This window comes from Symphalangus syndactylus, chromosome 6 (assembly GCF_028878055.3).
Source record: "Symphalangus syndactylus isolate Jambi chromosome 6, NHGRI_mSymSyn1-v2.1_pri, whole genome shotgun sequence".
NCBI lineage: Eukaryota > Metazoa > Chordata > Mammalia > Primates > Hylobatidae > Symphalangus > Symphalangus syndactylus.
In genome coordinates, this window is record NC_072428.2 from 141,023,430 (window position 1) to 141,042,552 (window position 19,123).

Sequence of the window (19,123 nt, forward strand, 5' to 3'; positions counted from 1 at the left end):
AAACCTCAGAAGATATTTTGTTCATTAATTAAATCAAGAATTTTCATAAAAGAGGTACACATATTATAGACATATTATACATGTTAATATTACTATATGAATATGTGAAATAAAAATGGAAAATAATATAGGGCAGGAATGTTCAAACTTACAGAATTTTTGAAAATCTGTAAGTTTGGTGTTAAGATTATATTTTTAATATACCACTTTAATGTGTTGATTTCTAAACTATTTCAATGAACATTGTATTTTGAATAAATATATGTTCCAGATTTACAAAAAAGTTGCAAAGCTAGAACAGTTCCTATATATCCCATATCAGGTTCCCCCAAGTTTATCATCTTATGTTATTGATATGGTTTGTCTTTGTGTCCCCACCCAAATCTCATCTTGAATTGTAGTTCCCACAATCCCCACGTGCCAAGGGCAGGACCTGCTAGGAGGTGACTGGATCACGGGGGCCGTTTCCTCCATGCTGTTCTTGTGACAGTGCCCGAGTTTTCAGGAGATCTGATGGTTTTATAAGGCAGTTTTCTCTGCCCTTGCTCTCTCTGTTGCCTGCTACCACGAAAGACGTGCCTCTTCTCGTTCCACCATGATTGTAAGTTTCCTGAGGCCCCTCCAGCCATGCAGAACTGTGAGTCAATTAAACCTCTTTCCTTTATAAATTACCCACCCAGTCTCAGGTAGCCTATTTAAAGCAGTGTGAGAACTAACACACGGTTTTTCTCAGTCTTTGGGTTACAGTTTCATTCTCATCATCATATGGAGGCACACGCTCCACCCTCATCACACACAGAGGGACACGCTCCACCCTCATCACACACAGAGGGACACGCTCCACCCTCATCACACACAGAGGGACACGCTCCACCCTCATCACACACACAGGGACACGCTCCACCCTCATCACACACACAGGGACACGCTCCACCCTCATCACGCACACAGGGACACGCTCCACCCTCATCACACACAGAGGGACACGCTCCACCCTCATCACGCACACAGGGACACGCTCCACCCTCATCACACACAGAGGGACACGCTCCACCCTCATCACACACACAGGGACACGCTCCACCCTCATCACACACACAGGGACACGCTCCACCCTCATCACACACACAGGGACACGCTCCACCCTCATCACACACAGAGGGACACGCTCCACCCTCATCACACACACAGGGACACGCTCCACCCTCATCACACACAGAGGGACACGCTCCACCCTCATCACACACAGAGGGACACGCTCCACCCTCATCACACATCACACACACAGGGACACGCTCCACCCTCATCACACACAGAGGGACACGCTCCACCCTCATCACACACAGAGGGACACGCTCCACCCTCATCACACACGGAGGGACACGCTCCACCCTCATCACACACACAGGGACACGCTCCACCCTCATCACACACAGAGGGACACGCTCCACCCTCATCACACACAGAGGGACACGCTCCACCCTCATCACACACAGAGGGACACGCTCCACCCTCATCACACACAGAGGGACACGCTCCACCCTCATCACACACAGAGGGACACGCTCCACCCTCATCACACACACAGGGACACGCTCCACCCTCATCACACACAGAGGGACACGCTCCACCCTCATCACACACAGAGGGACACGCTCCACCCTCATCACACACAGAGGGACACGCTCCACCCTCATCACACACAGAGGGACACGCTCCACCCTCATCACACACAGAGGGACACGCTCCACCCTCATCACACACACAGGGACACGCTCCACCCTCATCACACACAGAGGGACACGCTCCACCCTCATCACACACACAGGGACACGCTCCACCCTCATCACACACAGAGGGACACGCTCCACCCTCATCACACACACAGGGACACGCTCCACCCTCATCACACACACAGGGACACGCTCCACCCTCATCACACACAGAGGGACACGCTCCACCCTCATCACACACACAGGGACACGCTCCACCCTCATCACACACAGAGGGACACGCTCCATCCTCATCACACACGGAGGGACACGCTCCACCCTCATCACACACGGAGGGACACGCTCCACCCTCATCACACACGGAGGGACACGCTCCACCCTCATCACACACGGAGGGACACGCTCCACCCTCATCACACACGGAGGGACACGCTCCACCCTCATCACACACGGAGGGACACGCTCCACCCTCATCACACACACAGGGACACGCTCCACCCTCATCACACACGGAGGCACACGCTCCACCCTCATCACACACACAGGGACACGCTCCACCCTCATCACACACGGAGGCACACGCTCCACCCTCATCACACACAGAGGGACACGCTCCACCCTCATCACACACACAGGGACACGCTCCACCCTCATCACACACGGAGGCACACGCTCCACCCTCATCACACACAGGGACACGCTCCACCCTCATCACACACACAGAGGGACACGCTCCACCCTCATCACACACAGAGGGACACGCTCCACCCTCATCACACACGGAGGGACACGCTCCACCCTCATCACACACACAGAGGGACACGCTCCACCCTCATCACACATCACACACGGAGGGACACGCTCCGTCTTCATCGCACACAGAGGGACACGCTCCGTCCTCATCACACACGGAGGGACACGCTCCATCCTCATCATCATACTGAGGGTATACATGCCTTCTCATACCATCCTATCCAGGGTACCTAAAATCAACATGACTCATCACCTTAATCACCTGAGTGAGGTCGTATTTGTCAGGTTTCTCCAAGTAGAGGGATCCTTTCCCTCCTTTATGTACTGTAATCTTTTTAAGAAGGTCACTAGGACCCCTCACTTAATGGCCAGGAGTTATGCCCTACCTCCTTGTTTAAAATAATTATGTACAGGAGAGTTATTCATTTATCTGATCATTTATTCATATCAGTGTAGACTCATGGACATTTACTTCAACCTCTGAGCAATAATCCAATCCTAGGTTAGGAGTGGTCAGAGGCTGTGCCCCAGCCAGTCAGGCACCCATCTGTGGCTGACGGATCTGTGCGTGGCTTGTGGAGCCCTCTCCTAGTTAAGACAGTTTCCAAGCCTGCCGTGGCTTAGACTTTCTGGCAGGTCCTCCAGCACTGTCTTCACACACAGGCAGCCCCCTAGTTGGCTGAGAAGCTGTGAGAGTGCGGCTTGGGGCTCCCTGCGTGGGCTTCCTCCATCATCCAGGGAGGTGTGGAGAACCGGGCTCTCGTGCCTCTGTCCTGCATGCACACAGCCTCCAGGACAGCTGGAAATGTGTTTCCCCATCATCAACATCTTGCATTAGCATGGTGCAGCGGTTATAGTTAAGCAACCAAGAAAATAATAATGAATGTGTCTAGGTACAGTGGCTCCCGCCTGCAATTCCAGCACTTTGGGAGACCGAGGCAGGAGGAGCCCTTGAGGCTAGGAGTTTGAGATCAGCCTGGGCAACATAGTGAGACCCCATTTCTACAAAACATAAAAAAATTAGCCAGGTGTGGTGGTGCACACCTATGGCCCCAGCCTACTCAGAAAGCTGAGGTGGGAGGGTCTCTTGAGCCAGGAGGTTGAGGCTGCAGTGAGCTGTGATTGTGCCACTGCCCTCCAGCCTGGGTGACAGAGCAAGACTCTGTCACACACACACACACACCCCAACAATGTATTAACAAAAGTCTCCACATCATTCAGATTTCCTTATTTTTTCCTTAATGTCCCGTGTCTGTCCCAGGATCCCGTCCGGGATTCCACATGATGGTCAGGAATGCTCCTCCTTGGGCTCCTCCTGGCTGCGACGGTTTCTCAGACCCTCCTTGTTGTGATGGCCTTGGAAGCTTTGAAGTTCTGATCAAGCACTTTGGAGGATGCCCATTGGCTGGAAGAGGTCTCATGCTTTTCTCAAGATTAGAACCTCTGTAACTGGGTTCCAGGTTTGGGGGAGGATCTACATTTTTAAAAAATATAAAGCACCTGACCAAACAAAGTAAAATGTTAAATATTTATTTATTTTGGAAACAGGGTCTCGCTCTGTCACCCAGGCTGGAGTGCAGTAGCACAATCTCAACTCATTGCAACCTCCACCTCCCGGGTTCAAGCAATTCTTGTTCGTCAGCCTCCTGAGTAGCTGGGATTATAGGTGTGGGAAACCAAGCCTGGCTAATCTTTGTATTTTTAGTAGAGACGGGGTTTCACCATGTTGGCCAGGCTGGTCTCAAACTCCTGACCTCAAGTGATCTGCCTGCCTCAGCCTCCCAAAGTGCTGAGATTAAAGGTGTGAGCCATCACACCCAGCTGTAAAATGTTAAATATTTAAAATAAATTATAATAAATCCTCTTTGAATGTGTAAAACCAGTTAAAAATAATTTAAAAAACAAATAAAAATAAAATTTATAATAAAATTTCTTAAAAAATTTTTTTTAAATTAAATTTTATGGCTGGGTGCAGTGGCTCACACCTGTAATCCCAGCAGTTTGGGAGGCTAAGGTGGGTGGATTGCTTGAGAGGCCAGGAGTTTGAGACTATCCTGGGCAACATGGCGAAACCCCGTCTCTACTAAAAATACAAATATTAGCTGGGCATAGTGGTGCACGCCTGTAATCCCAGCTACTTGGCAGGCTGAGGCACAAGAATTGCTTCAGGCCAGGCGCGGTGGGTCACGCCTGTAATCCCAGCACTTTGGGAGGCCGAGGCGGGTGGATCACAAGGTCATGAGATCGAGACCATCCTGGCCAACATGGTGAAACCCTGTCTCTACTAAAAATACAAAAATTAGCCGGGCATGGTAGCACGCACCTGTAATCCCAGCTACACAGGAGGCTGAGGCAGGAGAATCGCTTGAACCCTGGAGGCGGAGGTTTCAGTGAACCGAGATTGTGCCACTGCACTCCAGCCTGGCGACAGAGCAAGACTCCGTCTCCAAAAAAAAAAAAAAAAAAAAAAGAATTGCTTCAACCCAAGATATGCAGCTTGCAGTGAGCTGAGATTTAGATTGTGCCACTACACTCCAGCCTGGGGGACAGAATGGTACTCTGCCTCAAAAAAAAAAAAAAATAATTAATTTTAAATAGAGATGAGGTCTCCATATGTTGCCCAAGCTGGTCTCAAACTCCCAGGCTCAAGTGATCCACCTGCCTTGGCTTCCCAAACTTCTGAGATTACAGGCGTGAGCCACCTACGAATTATAATAAAATTTCTGTTGAGTGGGAATAAGGACAGATTATTACTGATGTAATAAAACAACATCAATCACAACAAAAGTATAAGCTTTTTAAGCTAGGAAAATAAAGTAAAATGTAAAATGTTCCTTTTTAATGTCGCTTTTCTACTTTTAGTATAAACTTTACGATTATAGGTGGCACCATCTGTGTTAGTTACATTATGGTGAAGTCTCACATTGTACTTGGAGGAAGAAATAAATTGAAACAGAGTGAAAATGAGTGTAATTTGGAGTTATACAACAACAACAACAAAACCCACCCAAATTATTCAACAACAGGCTGTTTAAAATATATCATCAAAATTCCTTGGCTGGGCACTGTGGCTCACGCCTGTAATCCCAGCATTTGGGGAGGCTGAGCTGGGTGGATCACCTGAGGTCAGGAATTAGCTGGGCGTGGTGACATGTGCCTGTAATCCCAGCTACCTGGGAGGCTGAGGCAGGGGAACGGCTGGAACCCGGGAGGTGGAGGCTGCAGTGAGCCGAGATCCTACCACTGCACTCCAGTCTGTGCAACAGAGCAAGACTCTGTCTCAAAAAAATAAAATAAAATAAAATAAAATAAATTATCAAAATTCCTGAGAGGGCAAGAAGTTCCAACTCCATATTCAAAAGCTAACTGAGGTTAAGATATTATAACACAATGCTCCCTTCTTGCTTTTGATATTTTCAGTGTTATAGGATAGAAGCATAATTACAGAGTATCACACTGGGACTTGAGTTACTGCTCTACCAAAGGAAGAAACCTGTTTACGGACTGATATTAAATCTTACTACTCTTTAAGCAGATGCCAACCCCACATTATTATGCAAGGGAGTTGCTAAAGAATAATATGAATAAGCAGCAAGTTTATATTAAAGTGTTTAATTCATAAAGGTTAATAAACTTTTACAAATGCAACACCTAAGTTTAAATGCAAGCAATTATAAACACTAAATTGAAATATTGGAAGTATTTCTCCTATTAAAAACAAATCTGATTACATAATACGCTTGCTCAGTACCTTTGTTTGTTTTTTTTTGAGATAGGGTCTCACTCTGCCACCAAGGATGGAGTGCAGTGGTGCGATCACGCCTCACTGCAACCTTGAACTCTCGGGCTCAAGCAATCCTAGTAGCTGAGACTACAGATGTGTGCCATTATATCTGGCTAACTTTTTTATTCTGTATTTTTTTTTCTGTAGTGATGGGGTCTCACTATGTTGACCAGGCTGGTCTTGCACTTTTGGCCTCAAGCCTCGGCCTTCCAAAGCACTGTGGTCATAAGCATGAGTCACTGTGCCTGGCTGCTCGTGTCCTCCCTATCTACACAATATAGCCTGTATCATTCAAGGTTCTAGAAATCGAACTCTAACTTACCTTTCCAGCCTCATCTCCTATCACATCCCCTAGGAATCTCATACTCTAGGATCATTTCAACACATCCTTTTCAAAGGAAGGGTTTGAACTTTGGGAAATCCAATTTTGAGAATGCGTTCCTCATGCTTCTGTTCTGTGCCTCTGCACACACTATTTTTCTTCCTCAACAGTGCCTTCCCTGTTCTCCTACGGTCTCCTGACATCCTGCTTGCCTTTCTGCAGTGGGCTGAACAGTGGCCTCCGCAAAAAGACAGGTCCACTGGAAACATCAGAATGAGACCTTATTTGCAATAAGGGTCTCTGCAGACGTCACTAAGGTGAGGATCTGGAGATGAGGTTATCCCGGATTAGGGTGGGCCCTAAATCCAATGACAAGTGTCCTTATAAGAGAGAGAGAGAGAAGATGCAGAGAGGCACGGAGGGGAGGGCCACGTGAAGACAGGTGGAGGCTGGGGCGACGCAGCAACGAGCCAAGGATGCCAAGGACTGCCGGCAACAGCAGGAGCTGAGGGCAGCGTGGGGCGGATTCTCCCTCAGCCTCCGGAACCACCCCGCTGAGGACTTAGGAACCAACCCTGCTGACTGACTCCAGACTTCTGGCCTCCAGTTCTACAAGGAAATAAACTTCTGTTGTCTAAGCCACCAAGTTGCGGCAGCCTGGGAAACTAACAGGCCTTCAAAGTTCTGTTCAAAGGCTACTTCCTCCCATAAAACCTTCCCTTTGCGCCCCTCAGGTTGGAATTAACTGCTCCAGTTTTGACATGCCTGTTAATGCTTTGTGAGTCACACACACCTTGTACTGAACTTACAGGTCTGTTCTTCCCTTAGACATGTGCTCCTGGGGGCAGTGGCTGTCCCTTGCTCTTCTCTATAATCCCAGGCCCCTGGAGGGTTCCTTGTAGATATCAGGCATGAGTTAATGCCTGGTACCTTGCAAGTCACTGAAAGACGCACAGATAAAATTCGAGAGGGGCAAGTACGGATCTGAGACGACTTTATTACGTTCCTGTCCTCAGAGAGGAAATGTCAGCAAATGAAGCACGCGGGTTTAAAAGAAAACTGGTGAATCTAGATTTAATAACCAGTAAAACAAAACAAAACAAAACAAAAAAAACCCCTTTATTTATATACCTTTATAAGATTAAAGGATTAGACATGGATTTTTTTTTTTTTGGTAAGAGAAATAATGCACCTACGAAAATGCCTTATGTGATTTTTTTCTCTTTCTTTCTTTCTTTTTTGTTCAAGATGGGGTCGCACACTATGTTGCCCAGGCTGGCCTCAAACTCCTTGGTTCAAGGGATTCTCCCACCTCAGCCTCCCACATAGCTGGGGCTATAGGCATACACCACTGCAATTTTTAAGTGACACAGCATTGATCTAAACAAAGCTTTAAAATGTTTGCAAGTATATTTTATATTGAAGCTATTTTCTAATTCTATTAGACAAAAAAATGCAGTTCAATTGAATAAGATTGCAGAAGACTTTCAAATGTTCATTCCACCATACACGTTTTAAAAACACCTGCAAATACAGCAAACAACTGGACAAGTATGTTTCAGAGATAAGCACTAGTCATCAGTTACTTTTTCTGAAACCCATTTACACAGAATTTTAATTTAGAAAGAATTTGTAAAAAAAAAAAAAAATGTGTTGTAAGATGGTGTAATTCTTCGGTCTTCTTGGCCTTAATTCTATGAAAATGAACAAGACAGACTATCACTAATCATTTATTAGTCAGGCAAAAATACTAAAGGATAATTAGACAGATACCAGTATGAAATCATTTTACTTATGCACCTTAATCAAACTAAGAGCAGGATAGTAGATGAGACAATGACTCAGAATGGATTTCAAGGCGTCCTATTTATAAAAATAACAACTGCTAAAATAATCCACTACTAACCAGACAGTTACCATCAATCTGCCCGTCCCAGGTTCTCTCCCCACTGATACTGGAAACACCCACACAGTGAGGGAACTAGATACCCCGAGAAGCAAAGCGTAAGGACTCACCTCCCACCCCCAAGTTCCACACTTCTTTTGGTCCAGTCCTGTAACTCTTGTTTAGTCTAGAAGGAGGACCGTCCCATCACTCCTGGGAATGGTTACTCCAATTTCAGAAGGGGTTGGCCTCAACTAGAAAGGGAAGCTTCTAACATGAGAAGAAAAGAAGACCTTCTGAGAAAACAGTCCAGGCTTAGTGGTTCCGTGCTCACCATTCAGGCTCCCTCACCACACAATCCGGGTGACTGACTGCAGAAACACCTCTCTTGCCACGAGCAGCACGAACTTGCTGACCTAGTCCTATCACCTGTGTAGCTGGCTCTACCCCAGAGGCTGCCAACGCCACCTTTATCTCATGCTCCACATTTTAATATGTCTACATACACAGGGACTGCTGCTTACTCTCCAGACTATAAAAACCTTAGTGTGGCTCACATCTGTAATCTCAGTACTTTCGGAGGCTGAGGTGGGCAGATCACGAGGTCAAGAGATTGAGACCATCCTGGCTAACACGGTGAAACCCCATCTCTACTAAAAATACAAAAACAAAATTAGCTAGGCGTGGTGGTGGGTGCCTGTAGTCCCAGCTATTTGGGAGGCTGAGACGGGAGAATGGCGTGAACCTGGGAGGCAGAGCTTGCAGCGAGCCGAGATTGTGCCACTGCACTCCAGCCTGGGCGACAGAGCTAGACTTGTCTCAAAACAAACAAACAGACAAACATCTTAGTGTGGGCTGGGCGTGGTGGCTCACACCTGTAATCCCAGCACTTTGGGAGACTGAGGCAGGCAGATCACGAGGTCAAAAGATCGAGACCATCCTGACCAACATGGTGAAACCCTGTCTCAACTGAAAATACAAAAATTAGCTGGGTGTGGTGGTGTGCACCTGTAGTCTCAGCTACTTGGGAGGCTGAGGCAGGAGAATTGCTTGAACCCAGGAGGCAGAGGTTGCAGTGAACCCATATCACGCCACTGCATTCCAGCCTGGGCGACAGAGTGAGACTCCATCTCAAAAACAAAAAACAAAAAACAAAAAACAAAGCCTTAGTGTGTTGGCATATTATAAATCTTTTCTTTTCTTTTCTTTTTTTTTTTTTTTTTTGAGATGGAGTCTTGCTGTGTCACCCAGGCTGCAGTGCAGTGGTGCGATTTTGGCTCGCTGCAACCTCCATCTCCTGGGTTCAAGCAATTCTCCTGCCTTAGCCTCCTGAGTAGCTGGGATTTCAGGCGCCGGCCACCATGCCTAACTAATTTTTGTACTTTTTTTGGTAGAGATGTGGTTTCACCATGTTGGCCAGGCTGGTCTTGAACCTCTGACCTCAGGTGATCCATCCACCTTGGCCTCCCAAAGTGCTGGGATTACAGGCGTGAGCCACCACACCCAGCCAATATTTTCAATTCAAAGTTGTGAAAATGACCACAGGGATCTGTAAGTAAGTCATTTTTGATATTCTCTGCTTGTAAGTCAAAAGAAGAAACAGAGAAGAGATGCCTGCAGGGTGGGAGCAGAGTGCACTGGGGTCAGAATGCCAAAGAGGACTTCCCCATCTGGAACCCACACACAGAGAGCAGCGGAGTGCTGATCGATGGTTACACCCCTCGGCATCTTCCTCTCTGTATTCTATACCTATTATGCGAAGATTTTGTCCACAGAACCACCTTCATTTACTAAGCAATGCTTGCTGCGGTTTCAAAGGTGCTCAGATCCAGGGCAGTGCAGTGCTTGCCAGAGGCCACCCTGTTGCAGGATCCGTTCCTCAGCTTCATGCTTAATTTTGTAACCATCAGTCTTCTAGGGACTTGGTGATTCAAGCAAAATAGATCAGTAAGTGATGAGGAAACTGAAATATCAATTAAGTGGTAAAGAGATGGAGGCCAGGTTAGCGAGCACAGACTGAGAAAGGAACGATCTGATCCATGAGTGAGGCATGGATCCAGCAGAGTGGAGCCCACCCCATCCTACCAGGACAAGTGGCAGGAACCGCAGGGAAAGCTGGAAACACAACAGCTTTCTTAGAAAAGGCGTTGGCGCACTTACATGGGGTGGTCTAGATCTCACACTCATCATCTCAGATGACATTAAGATGGTAAAAAAGCAGTCTCGGGCCAGGCACGGTGGCCCATACCTGTAATCCCAGCACTTTGGGAGGACGAGGCGGGCAGATCACTTGAGGTCAGGAGTTCGAGACCAGTCTGGCCAACATGAAACCTCAGCTAAGATACAAAAATTAGCTGGGCATGGTGGTGCACACCTGTGGTCCCAGCTACTCGAGAGACTGAGGCTTGAGAATGTCTTGAACCTGGGAGGCGGAGGATGCAGTGAGCTGAGATTGTGCCACCGCACTCTAGCCTGGACGACACAGTGAGACTCTGTCAGTACCAATGTGTTACTCCCTTCAGCACTTTCTGTGCTCCCTTTTGTGGGAGGACAGCGACACCAGCATCACTAAAGGAGCTGAATTAAACACAGTGCTTTTGACTTTGGACTTATGTGCAGAGAGAAAGAGGAGAGTTGAGTAACATGCTCAGCATGTCTCTCCCCAGGATGCCCATCCTCTGCTGAACCTGCCCTTAGGGTTGGGAGCCGCTGAGTGCACTGCAGAGTGAGTGTCAGCTACCACAGTCCCTTCTTGCAGGGTGTTCCTACTTTAATCCTTATCTGTACTTGTGAAATGGCAGGTTTATGCCTTGCTAGAGAGCTTTTAGGTATAAGGCTTGTCAACTCTAAAATCACACTGCAGAGACCTGGAGTGTGCCTCTTCCCTAATGACCCACACAGGTAGGGGACAGAGCCAGAGACCCCAAGCACAGAGCCCTGCCTAGGCAGGACACTGCCACCGCTGCTTACTACTATGAAGCAACCTGGGGAACCCCCTGCTTCCACCTGTTCTGTCCCATCAGCAGGTGCAGGGGCTGCTGCCATGGTCTGGTTTTGTCCCCCATCACCCCAACTCTGTGTATTGCCTGGCAGTTGTCACCAGTCCAGGGGTCTGACCAGCGTACCCACCTCTGCCTGCTCACCTTCATAGTGTACAGCCTCATTTCTAAGATGATGCTCAATGAGTGACTGTCTATGGGACCATTCCCAAAGGCATAGGTGCATGGGGAACCCCAAGAAATAGTGCAATAACCTGAAGCTGTTACCAGCCCTAGACCTGGGGTGAGGAACAGTTACAAAACACGGAAGGAGAGAGAATCAGGTAGAGCCAGTCCCCTTGGGTGGGGCAGAGACCTTCATTTGAGGAGTCCAGCCAGGTAGAGGCAGCCTCCCAGGATGAGGGAGCTGTAGGAGTAACCACCTGCCTCCTCTGGGGGCTCCCTACCAGCTAAGCTCAACAGGACCCCAGAGTACAGGAGCCCCGCTGATGTGTCCCACACTCAGCCTCCCTGGTGAGAAAGACGGGTGAGGTAGGGTGAAAATGGGACCTGGGGACAAACAGGAGCTACCTGGGGCACTCTAAGACTGGGCAGATGGAAGAAAGACAGTTGAGGTTGATGCGGTATCTTCTACAACAATGCCTGAAATAACTTAAACTTTGTTTTCAGAAATTACTATTCGAAATAGCAATAAGAGGCATGAACATGTTTTCCAAAAATAACAGCGGTGATACATACAGCTTGAGCATCCCAAATCTGAAAGCCTGAAATCTGAAATGCTCCAAAATCCGAATTTTCTTGAGCATCAATACTACACTCAAGGGAAAAGCTCATCAGAGCATTTCAGATTCTGGATTTTGGATTAGGAATGCTCAACTGGTATGTATGATGCAAATACTCAAAAATCTGAAAAAATACGAAATCTGAAACATTCCCAGTCCCAAGCATTTTGGTTTTTATTTTATATATTTTTGAGATGGAGTCTTGTTCTGTCACCCAGGCTAGAGTGCAGTGGTGGGATCTCGGCTCATTGCAACCTCTGGCTTCCGGGTTCAAGTGATTCTCCTGACTCAGCCTCCCGAGCAGCTGGGATTACAGGCACCCGCCACCACGCCTGGCTAATTTTTGTATTTTTAGTAGTGATGGGATTTCGCCATGTTGGTCAGGCTGGTCTTGAACTCCTGACCTCAGGTGATCTGCCCAGCTTGGCCTCCCAAAGTGCTTACAGGTGTGAGCCACTGTGCCCGGCAGCAGTCCCAAGCATTTTTTTTTTTTTTTTTTTGAGATGGAGTCTCGCTCTGCTGCCCAGGCTGGGGTGCAGTGGCACGATCTCGGCTCACTGCAACCTCTATCTCCCGAGTTCAAGTGATTCTCCTGCCTCAGCCTCCCAAGTAGCTGGGATTACAGGCACACACCACCACCCCTGGCTAAGTTTCATATTTTTGGTAGAGACAAGGTTTTGCCATGTTGGTCAGGCTGGTCTCGAACTTCTGACCTCAGGTGATCCACCTTACCTCCAATTCAGACACCCCCGCTCCAGTGACCAACTCTCTGGTCTCACTGGAGCCGACCAGGAGGTGCCCCGTTCCCACGGCTATGCCGAGCACCCCAGCCAGCACCCCAACACGGCCTGTCAGGGGAGGTGATGCTGTCTCCAGCTGTGTCTCGAAGGCAGGAAAAGGGATTCCAGGCAGAGGCCTGAGCCCCTCAGATCTGAGGGTGTCCTCAGGAGCTCGCAGGGGACATGGGGCAGGGGCTGGCACCCCATGGCGATGGGGGAGCAGCAGCAGGGTGGCAGGGAGGCCATGGGGTTGGTTATGTCGGGTGCTTGGCATGTGCTCTGTACTTTATCCTGGAGGTGACCGGGAGCCACGCAGGGGCTCACACAGGAGGCTGAAAAAATCAGGGCTGCGTGGACGCTGGGTCAGAGGAGAAAAGAGGCAGAGCAGTCAGTGGATGACTCTGAGACCCTGCTCCCTCCAACGTGACTCTCCGTCCCATCCCTGCATGCTCTCCTTCACCTCCGCCCCTCGCCAGCTTGCTTCCCGCTCTCTCTCCCCTTCTCCACCTGACCCTGTGGCGGTTCACTCCACTCCACTGCCTTTCTTTCAGAGCAAACAGCTCGCAATGATGATCTGTGGCCCTGAGCCCACTTTGCCAGGACTGCTCCAGTTCAGCACCGCGGAATGGGACTCCACCTGGGCCTTCTGATTCCCATCACCAGCGACCACCTGGCACTAATCACAGTGGCTTTTCTGCAATCTCCTTGCCGACCACTGATCACTTGGCACTGGGCTCTCAGCCCCAGTCTCCTCACCTTTATACTGGAACAAAAGAGCCTCAAAGGGGCCATGTGGATCCAGAGCGAACCTCGAGAGAGGAGCTGTGTGGGTCCAGAGGGAACCCCAAGACAGAAGCCATGTGAATCCAGAGGGAACACCCAGAGAGGAGCTGTGCAGATCCAGAGAGAACCCCGAGAAAGGAGCTGTTTTTTGTTCCTACATTAGTTTGCTAAAGACAATGGCTTCCAGCTCCACCCATGTTCCTGGAAAGGGCATGATCTCATTCTTTTTTATGCCTACATAGTATTCCATGGTGTATATGTATCACATTTTCTTTATCCAATCCACCACTGATGGGCATTTAGTTTGATTCCATGTCTTTGCTATTGTGAGTAGTGCTACAATGAACATACACATGCATGTGCCTTTATGGTAGAACAATTTATATTCCTTTGGGTATCCACCCAGTAATGGGATTGCTAGGTCAAATGGTAGGATTAAAGACTTAAATGTAAAATTGAAAATTATAATAACCTGGAAGATGACCTAGGAAATACCATTCTGGACATACAAATGGGCACAGATTTTGTGATGAAGATGCCAAAAGCAATTGCAACAAAGGCAAAAATTGACAAGTGGGATCTAAGTAAACTTAAGAGCTTTTGCATGGCAAAATAAACTATCAACAGAGTGAAGAGACAACCTACAGAATGGGAGAAAATATTTACAAAGGATGCATCCAACAAAGGTCCAATATCCAGGATCAATAAAGAACTTAAATAAATTGACAAGAAAAATTCAAACGACCCAATTAAAAAGTGGGCAAAGGACATGAACGGACATTTTTCAAAAGAAGATATACACATGGCTAACAAGAATATGAAAAAAAGCTCAACACTACTGCTCATTAGAGAAATGCAAATCAAAACCCTTGATTCTCTAATGATGTTGCTGTACCTTCAACACCACTGGGAACTCCGCCTGTTGCAAGCCAAATGCCCCGGTCTACCACTCGCACACCAGCAGTATAAACACAAAGCATGATTAGAACCTCTGTGTACAGAAGAGAGTAGCTGCTCACCCACACCAGCTCCTGTAGTTGCGGGGCCCTGACTTAGTCAATTACTGACGTCCTCCTTGGCAAGCAAATTTTGCCACTGGTCAGAGGGTTCACTTTAACAGTGCTGTGGGTGGTGGGGGCGTGAAGAACAGGAGGAATGCATGTGTGCCTTGGAGGGCGCAGTGGCTTCTCCTCAGAGTGGGCTTTTGGAGCTGCTGTCCACCAGAGAGAAGCTCTGCTTGGCCAGGCGGGCAACGAGGTCGGGAGGAAGCAGTGCATATGCATGCACACATGCACATATGCGCGCACACACACACACACACATGCACACACACTCATACACCTGATACCAAGTTAAACCCCTCTCTTTTATCACGACCACTGACTATTATATTTTAAAACACATATTCAAGGGAAAATAGTGGATAGGAAGCAGGACTGGATTGCAGCTCCCACTCGGACGGACAGAGCAGCATGTGGCAACTTGCATCATAAACTTTTGGTCCAGAACTACTGCAGGAATAGACCAGGAAAGCTGAGAGAATCCACAGACCCTTGAAGAAGGCGGATTGCTCCTGCGGGACCCAGGAGACACACCAAACACTGCCCCATGGCAGGTTAGTCCCCGCCCTGCATGAGTGTTTGGATTGTGCACTGTGATAAGCACTTTGGGTGAAGTACTGCAAAATGCTACAGGAACACACACAGGAGGAGCCAGAGAAGTCTTCACGGCCAAGAGGATGTGAGCTGGATCCTGAAAGAAGAAGTGTTTGAGACAGAAGAGAAGAAGAAACATTCTAGGAAGATGCAATAGCATATACAAAGACAGAGGTCCCAAAGAACACGGCACGTTTGAAGAATGATGTAGCCATATCTTAGTCTGAAACAGCTGGAATCTAGCACTCATGGGATGTGGCTGGAGATGCGACAGGAAAGTTACTCAGGACCAGACCGCCAAGGGCCTTTAGAAATGGACACTACTAGGCCGGGCGCAGTGGCTCATGCCTCGAATCCCAGCACTTTGGGAGGTCAAGGCGGGCAGATCACCTGAGGTCGGGAGTACAAGACCAGCCTGACCAACGTGGAGAAACCCTGTCTCTACTAAAAAAATACAAAATTAGCTGGGCGTGGTGGTGGGTGCCTGTAATCCCAGCTACCTGGGGAGGCTGAGGTAGGAGAATCGCTTGAACCCGGAGGTGGAGGTTGCAGTGAACCAAGATCATGCCATTGCACTCCAGCCTGGCAACAAGAGCCAGGGAGGGAGTGGGGAGAGGAAGGGAAGGAAGGGAGGGAGGAAGCACACACTGCTTTGTGAAGCACCAAGGCATTACTGGACCTGGGATTCACCTGCAAATAATCCGAGCATGGGGAAGTGGGTGAGGGTGTTGATGAAACAAGGCTGTCCCAAGAATTGATGTGTTGAAGGTGGACGGTGGCTATTCGGAATGCATTGAACCATTCTCTCTACCATTTCATGTTTGGAAATTTTCATAATACAATTTTGAAACAAAAAAATCATCATCTTATGCAAGGACATTCTTTGATGTTACATAATATTGGAACATTTTTGTTATTGTTGTTAATAGCATTGTTGAGTTTTTAAAAAATAATCATGTTAACAGAAAAAAACCCTCATATTCATTAATCACAGGTCATAGTAACAGATTCAAAACTTGTCTTAAAGACTAAGTGTATAAGAATGAAATGCATTTTAAAACAAAATTTACACTGTCCCAAATTTCACTTAAAAACTCCCCAAACCAAAAAAAAACCCTGATTCCTTATTCACAATTTTAACTTAACATGCTGAATTTCATTATAATTCCACAAAAAATTATCAGTGTTAAAATGTATCTTTTATACTTTATTCTGCATTTAGAAATACAAGTTTACTATATTTATATAGTGTTTTCTCTTTTTAGAAAACTGTTAAAAAATATCTGAGTAAGAAATAAGCAAAGAAGAAGAATGTGACAGTCAGAAGTATATGGAAGAGAAAAAATTAAACTCATAAGTTGGCTGGGTGCAGTGGCTCATGGCTGTAATCCTAGTACTTTGGGAGGCCAAGGTGGGAGAACCGCTTGAGCTCAGGAGTTCAAGACCAGCCTAGGCAACACAGTAAAACCTCATCTCTATTTAAAAAGTAAGGTCGGGCGCAGTGGCTCAAGCCTGTAATTCCAGCACTTTGGGAGGCCGAGGCAGGCAGATCACCTGAGGTCAGGAGTTCGAGACCAGCCTGGCCAACATGGCAAAACCCCATCTCTACTAAAAGTACAAAAATTAGCTGGGCATGGTGGTGGGTGCCTGTAATTCCAGCTACTCAGGAGCCTGAGGCAGGAGAATCGCTTGAACCCAGGAGGTGGAGGTTGCAGTGAGCCGAGATCATGCCACTGCACTCTAGGCTGGGCAATAAGAGCACGACTCCGTCTCAAAATAAATAAAATAAAATAGGCCGGGTGTGGTGGCCCATGCTGTAATCCCAGCACTTTGGGAGGCCGAAGCAGGTAGGTCATTTGAGGTCGGGAGTTTGAAACCAGCCTGGTCAACATGGTGAAACCCCGTCTCTACTAAAAATACAAAAATTAGCCAGGCATGGTGGTGGGCACCTGTAATCCCAGCTACGGGGAGGCTGAGGCAGGAGAATTGCTTGAACCCAGGAGGCAGAGTTTGCAGTGAGCTGAGATCGTACCATTGCACTCTATCCTGGGCAACAGAGCAAGATTCCATCTCAAAAAATAAAATAAAAACCCCTAAGTTTTTCTAAAGTGCCTAGAAACATGAACAGAAACAAAGGCAAATCTTAAACATAATTTTACAGGATTTACAATTATAAGGTGGCAGAGTAAATGAAGTCTGTTATTTTTTTTCCCCTTTCCATGCTTTTTGCATTTGGTTTTGTGTGTGGGGGCAAACGTGCACATGGGCAAGAAAATGCACACACTCTTCTAAATAAGGGGGCAGTAAAAGAGTTATCAGGAAAGAAGAAAAAGCACAGGCAGGATCAAGGCAGAGTTTGCCCAATTAGTTCTAAGTGAGTTGCAATGGATGCCTAAGGAAAGTCACGGACAAAGCAATAACCTTGAAATTGTATGTGGCTCCCGTCAGAGTTTTAAAATGGCTTTGCATAGAATTCTAGGAACTATTAATACATAGTTAAAGCATCTACCACAGCCAGTGATTCCTTTCTCAGGGAAGAGAATCCAACGATGAAGCTGGAGAACAGTGATGGCCAAGGAGAGCTCACAGGGATGAAGCAGCAAGCATAAGCCAGGACAGGAGAGCGAGAACCACCTTGGCAGGTACAGTGGAGCATCCATCATCCAAAAACGTAAAATCCCAAATGCTCCAAAACGCAAAACTTTCCGAGCGCCAACACGATGCCATAAGTTACCCTGAACATATAGGTTTTTCACCGTATTTATCAGTAGCATATAAATTCAGAGTCAGGAACAATGGTGATGCCAGACTGTCCACAGGGATGGCTGAGACAGTGGCACCTTTGCTGATGGTTCAATCTATACAAACTTTGTTTCATGCACAAAATTATTTAAAAATTGTATAAAATAACCCTCAGACTATGTATATAAGGTATATATGAAACATGAATTTCGTGTTTACAATGGAGTCCTCATTCCCAAGATATCTCATTATGTATATGCAAATATTCCAAAATCTGAAAAAAATCTTAAAACTGGCTAGACACGGTGGCTCACGCCTGTGAAACCCTAGCACTTTGGAGGGGCCGAGGTGGGCGGATCACCTGAGGTCAGGAGTTCAAGACCAGTCTGGCCAACATGGCGAAACCCCATCTCTACTAAAAATACAAAAATTAGCTGGGTGTGGTGGCACATGCCCGTAATCCCAGCTACTCGGGAGGCTGAGGCAGGAGAATCACTTGAACCCAGGAGGCAGAGGTTGCAGTGAGCCGAGATCGCGCCACTGTACTCTAGCCTGGGTGACAGAGCGAGACTCCGTCTCAAAAAAAAATAAAAATAAATAAAAATAAAAATAAATAAATAAATCAGAAAACCTAAACATTTCCGGTTCCAGCATTTGGAAGACTCAACCTGCACCTGGAATTATACAGCTGCTGCCCCTGCTGGCTGTCATCAGGTATACTTTTAGCAACTTAAATAAGTTTCCTCATATCCCTGGTTTATTAAGGATTTTTAAAAAGGAACATATGTTGAATTTTATTAATTGCTATTTCAGTATCTACTGAGATGACTACCAGTTTCTCTCCTTTATCAACGACATTAATTCCTTATGCAATTTCTTCTTTTTCTTTCTCTCTCTCATTCTTTC

The 19,123-nt window shown here is 47.1% G+C and overlaps 1 protein-coding gene across 18 annotated transcripts in view; it reads right to left on the reverse strand.

Annotated features, from left to right (window-relative positions):
* PRKAG2 (protein kinase AMP-activated non-catalytic subunit gamma 2) overlaps window positions 1-19,123 on the reverse strand; it is a 327,100-nt gene that overhangs the window by 46,608 nt on the left and 261,369 nt on the right. The window contains exon 7 of one of the 18 annotated variants that reach the window (XM_055284601.2): window positions 2,652-2,661. The exons of the other annotated variants lie outside the window; for them this stretch is intronic. Within the exon in view, the coding sequence (XP_055140576.1) occupies window positions 2,652-2,661 (10 nt within the window). The remainder of the gene's footprint in view (window positions 1-2,651; window positions 2,662-19,123) is intronic. 18 annotated transcript variants of the gene reach the window in all.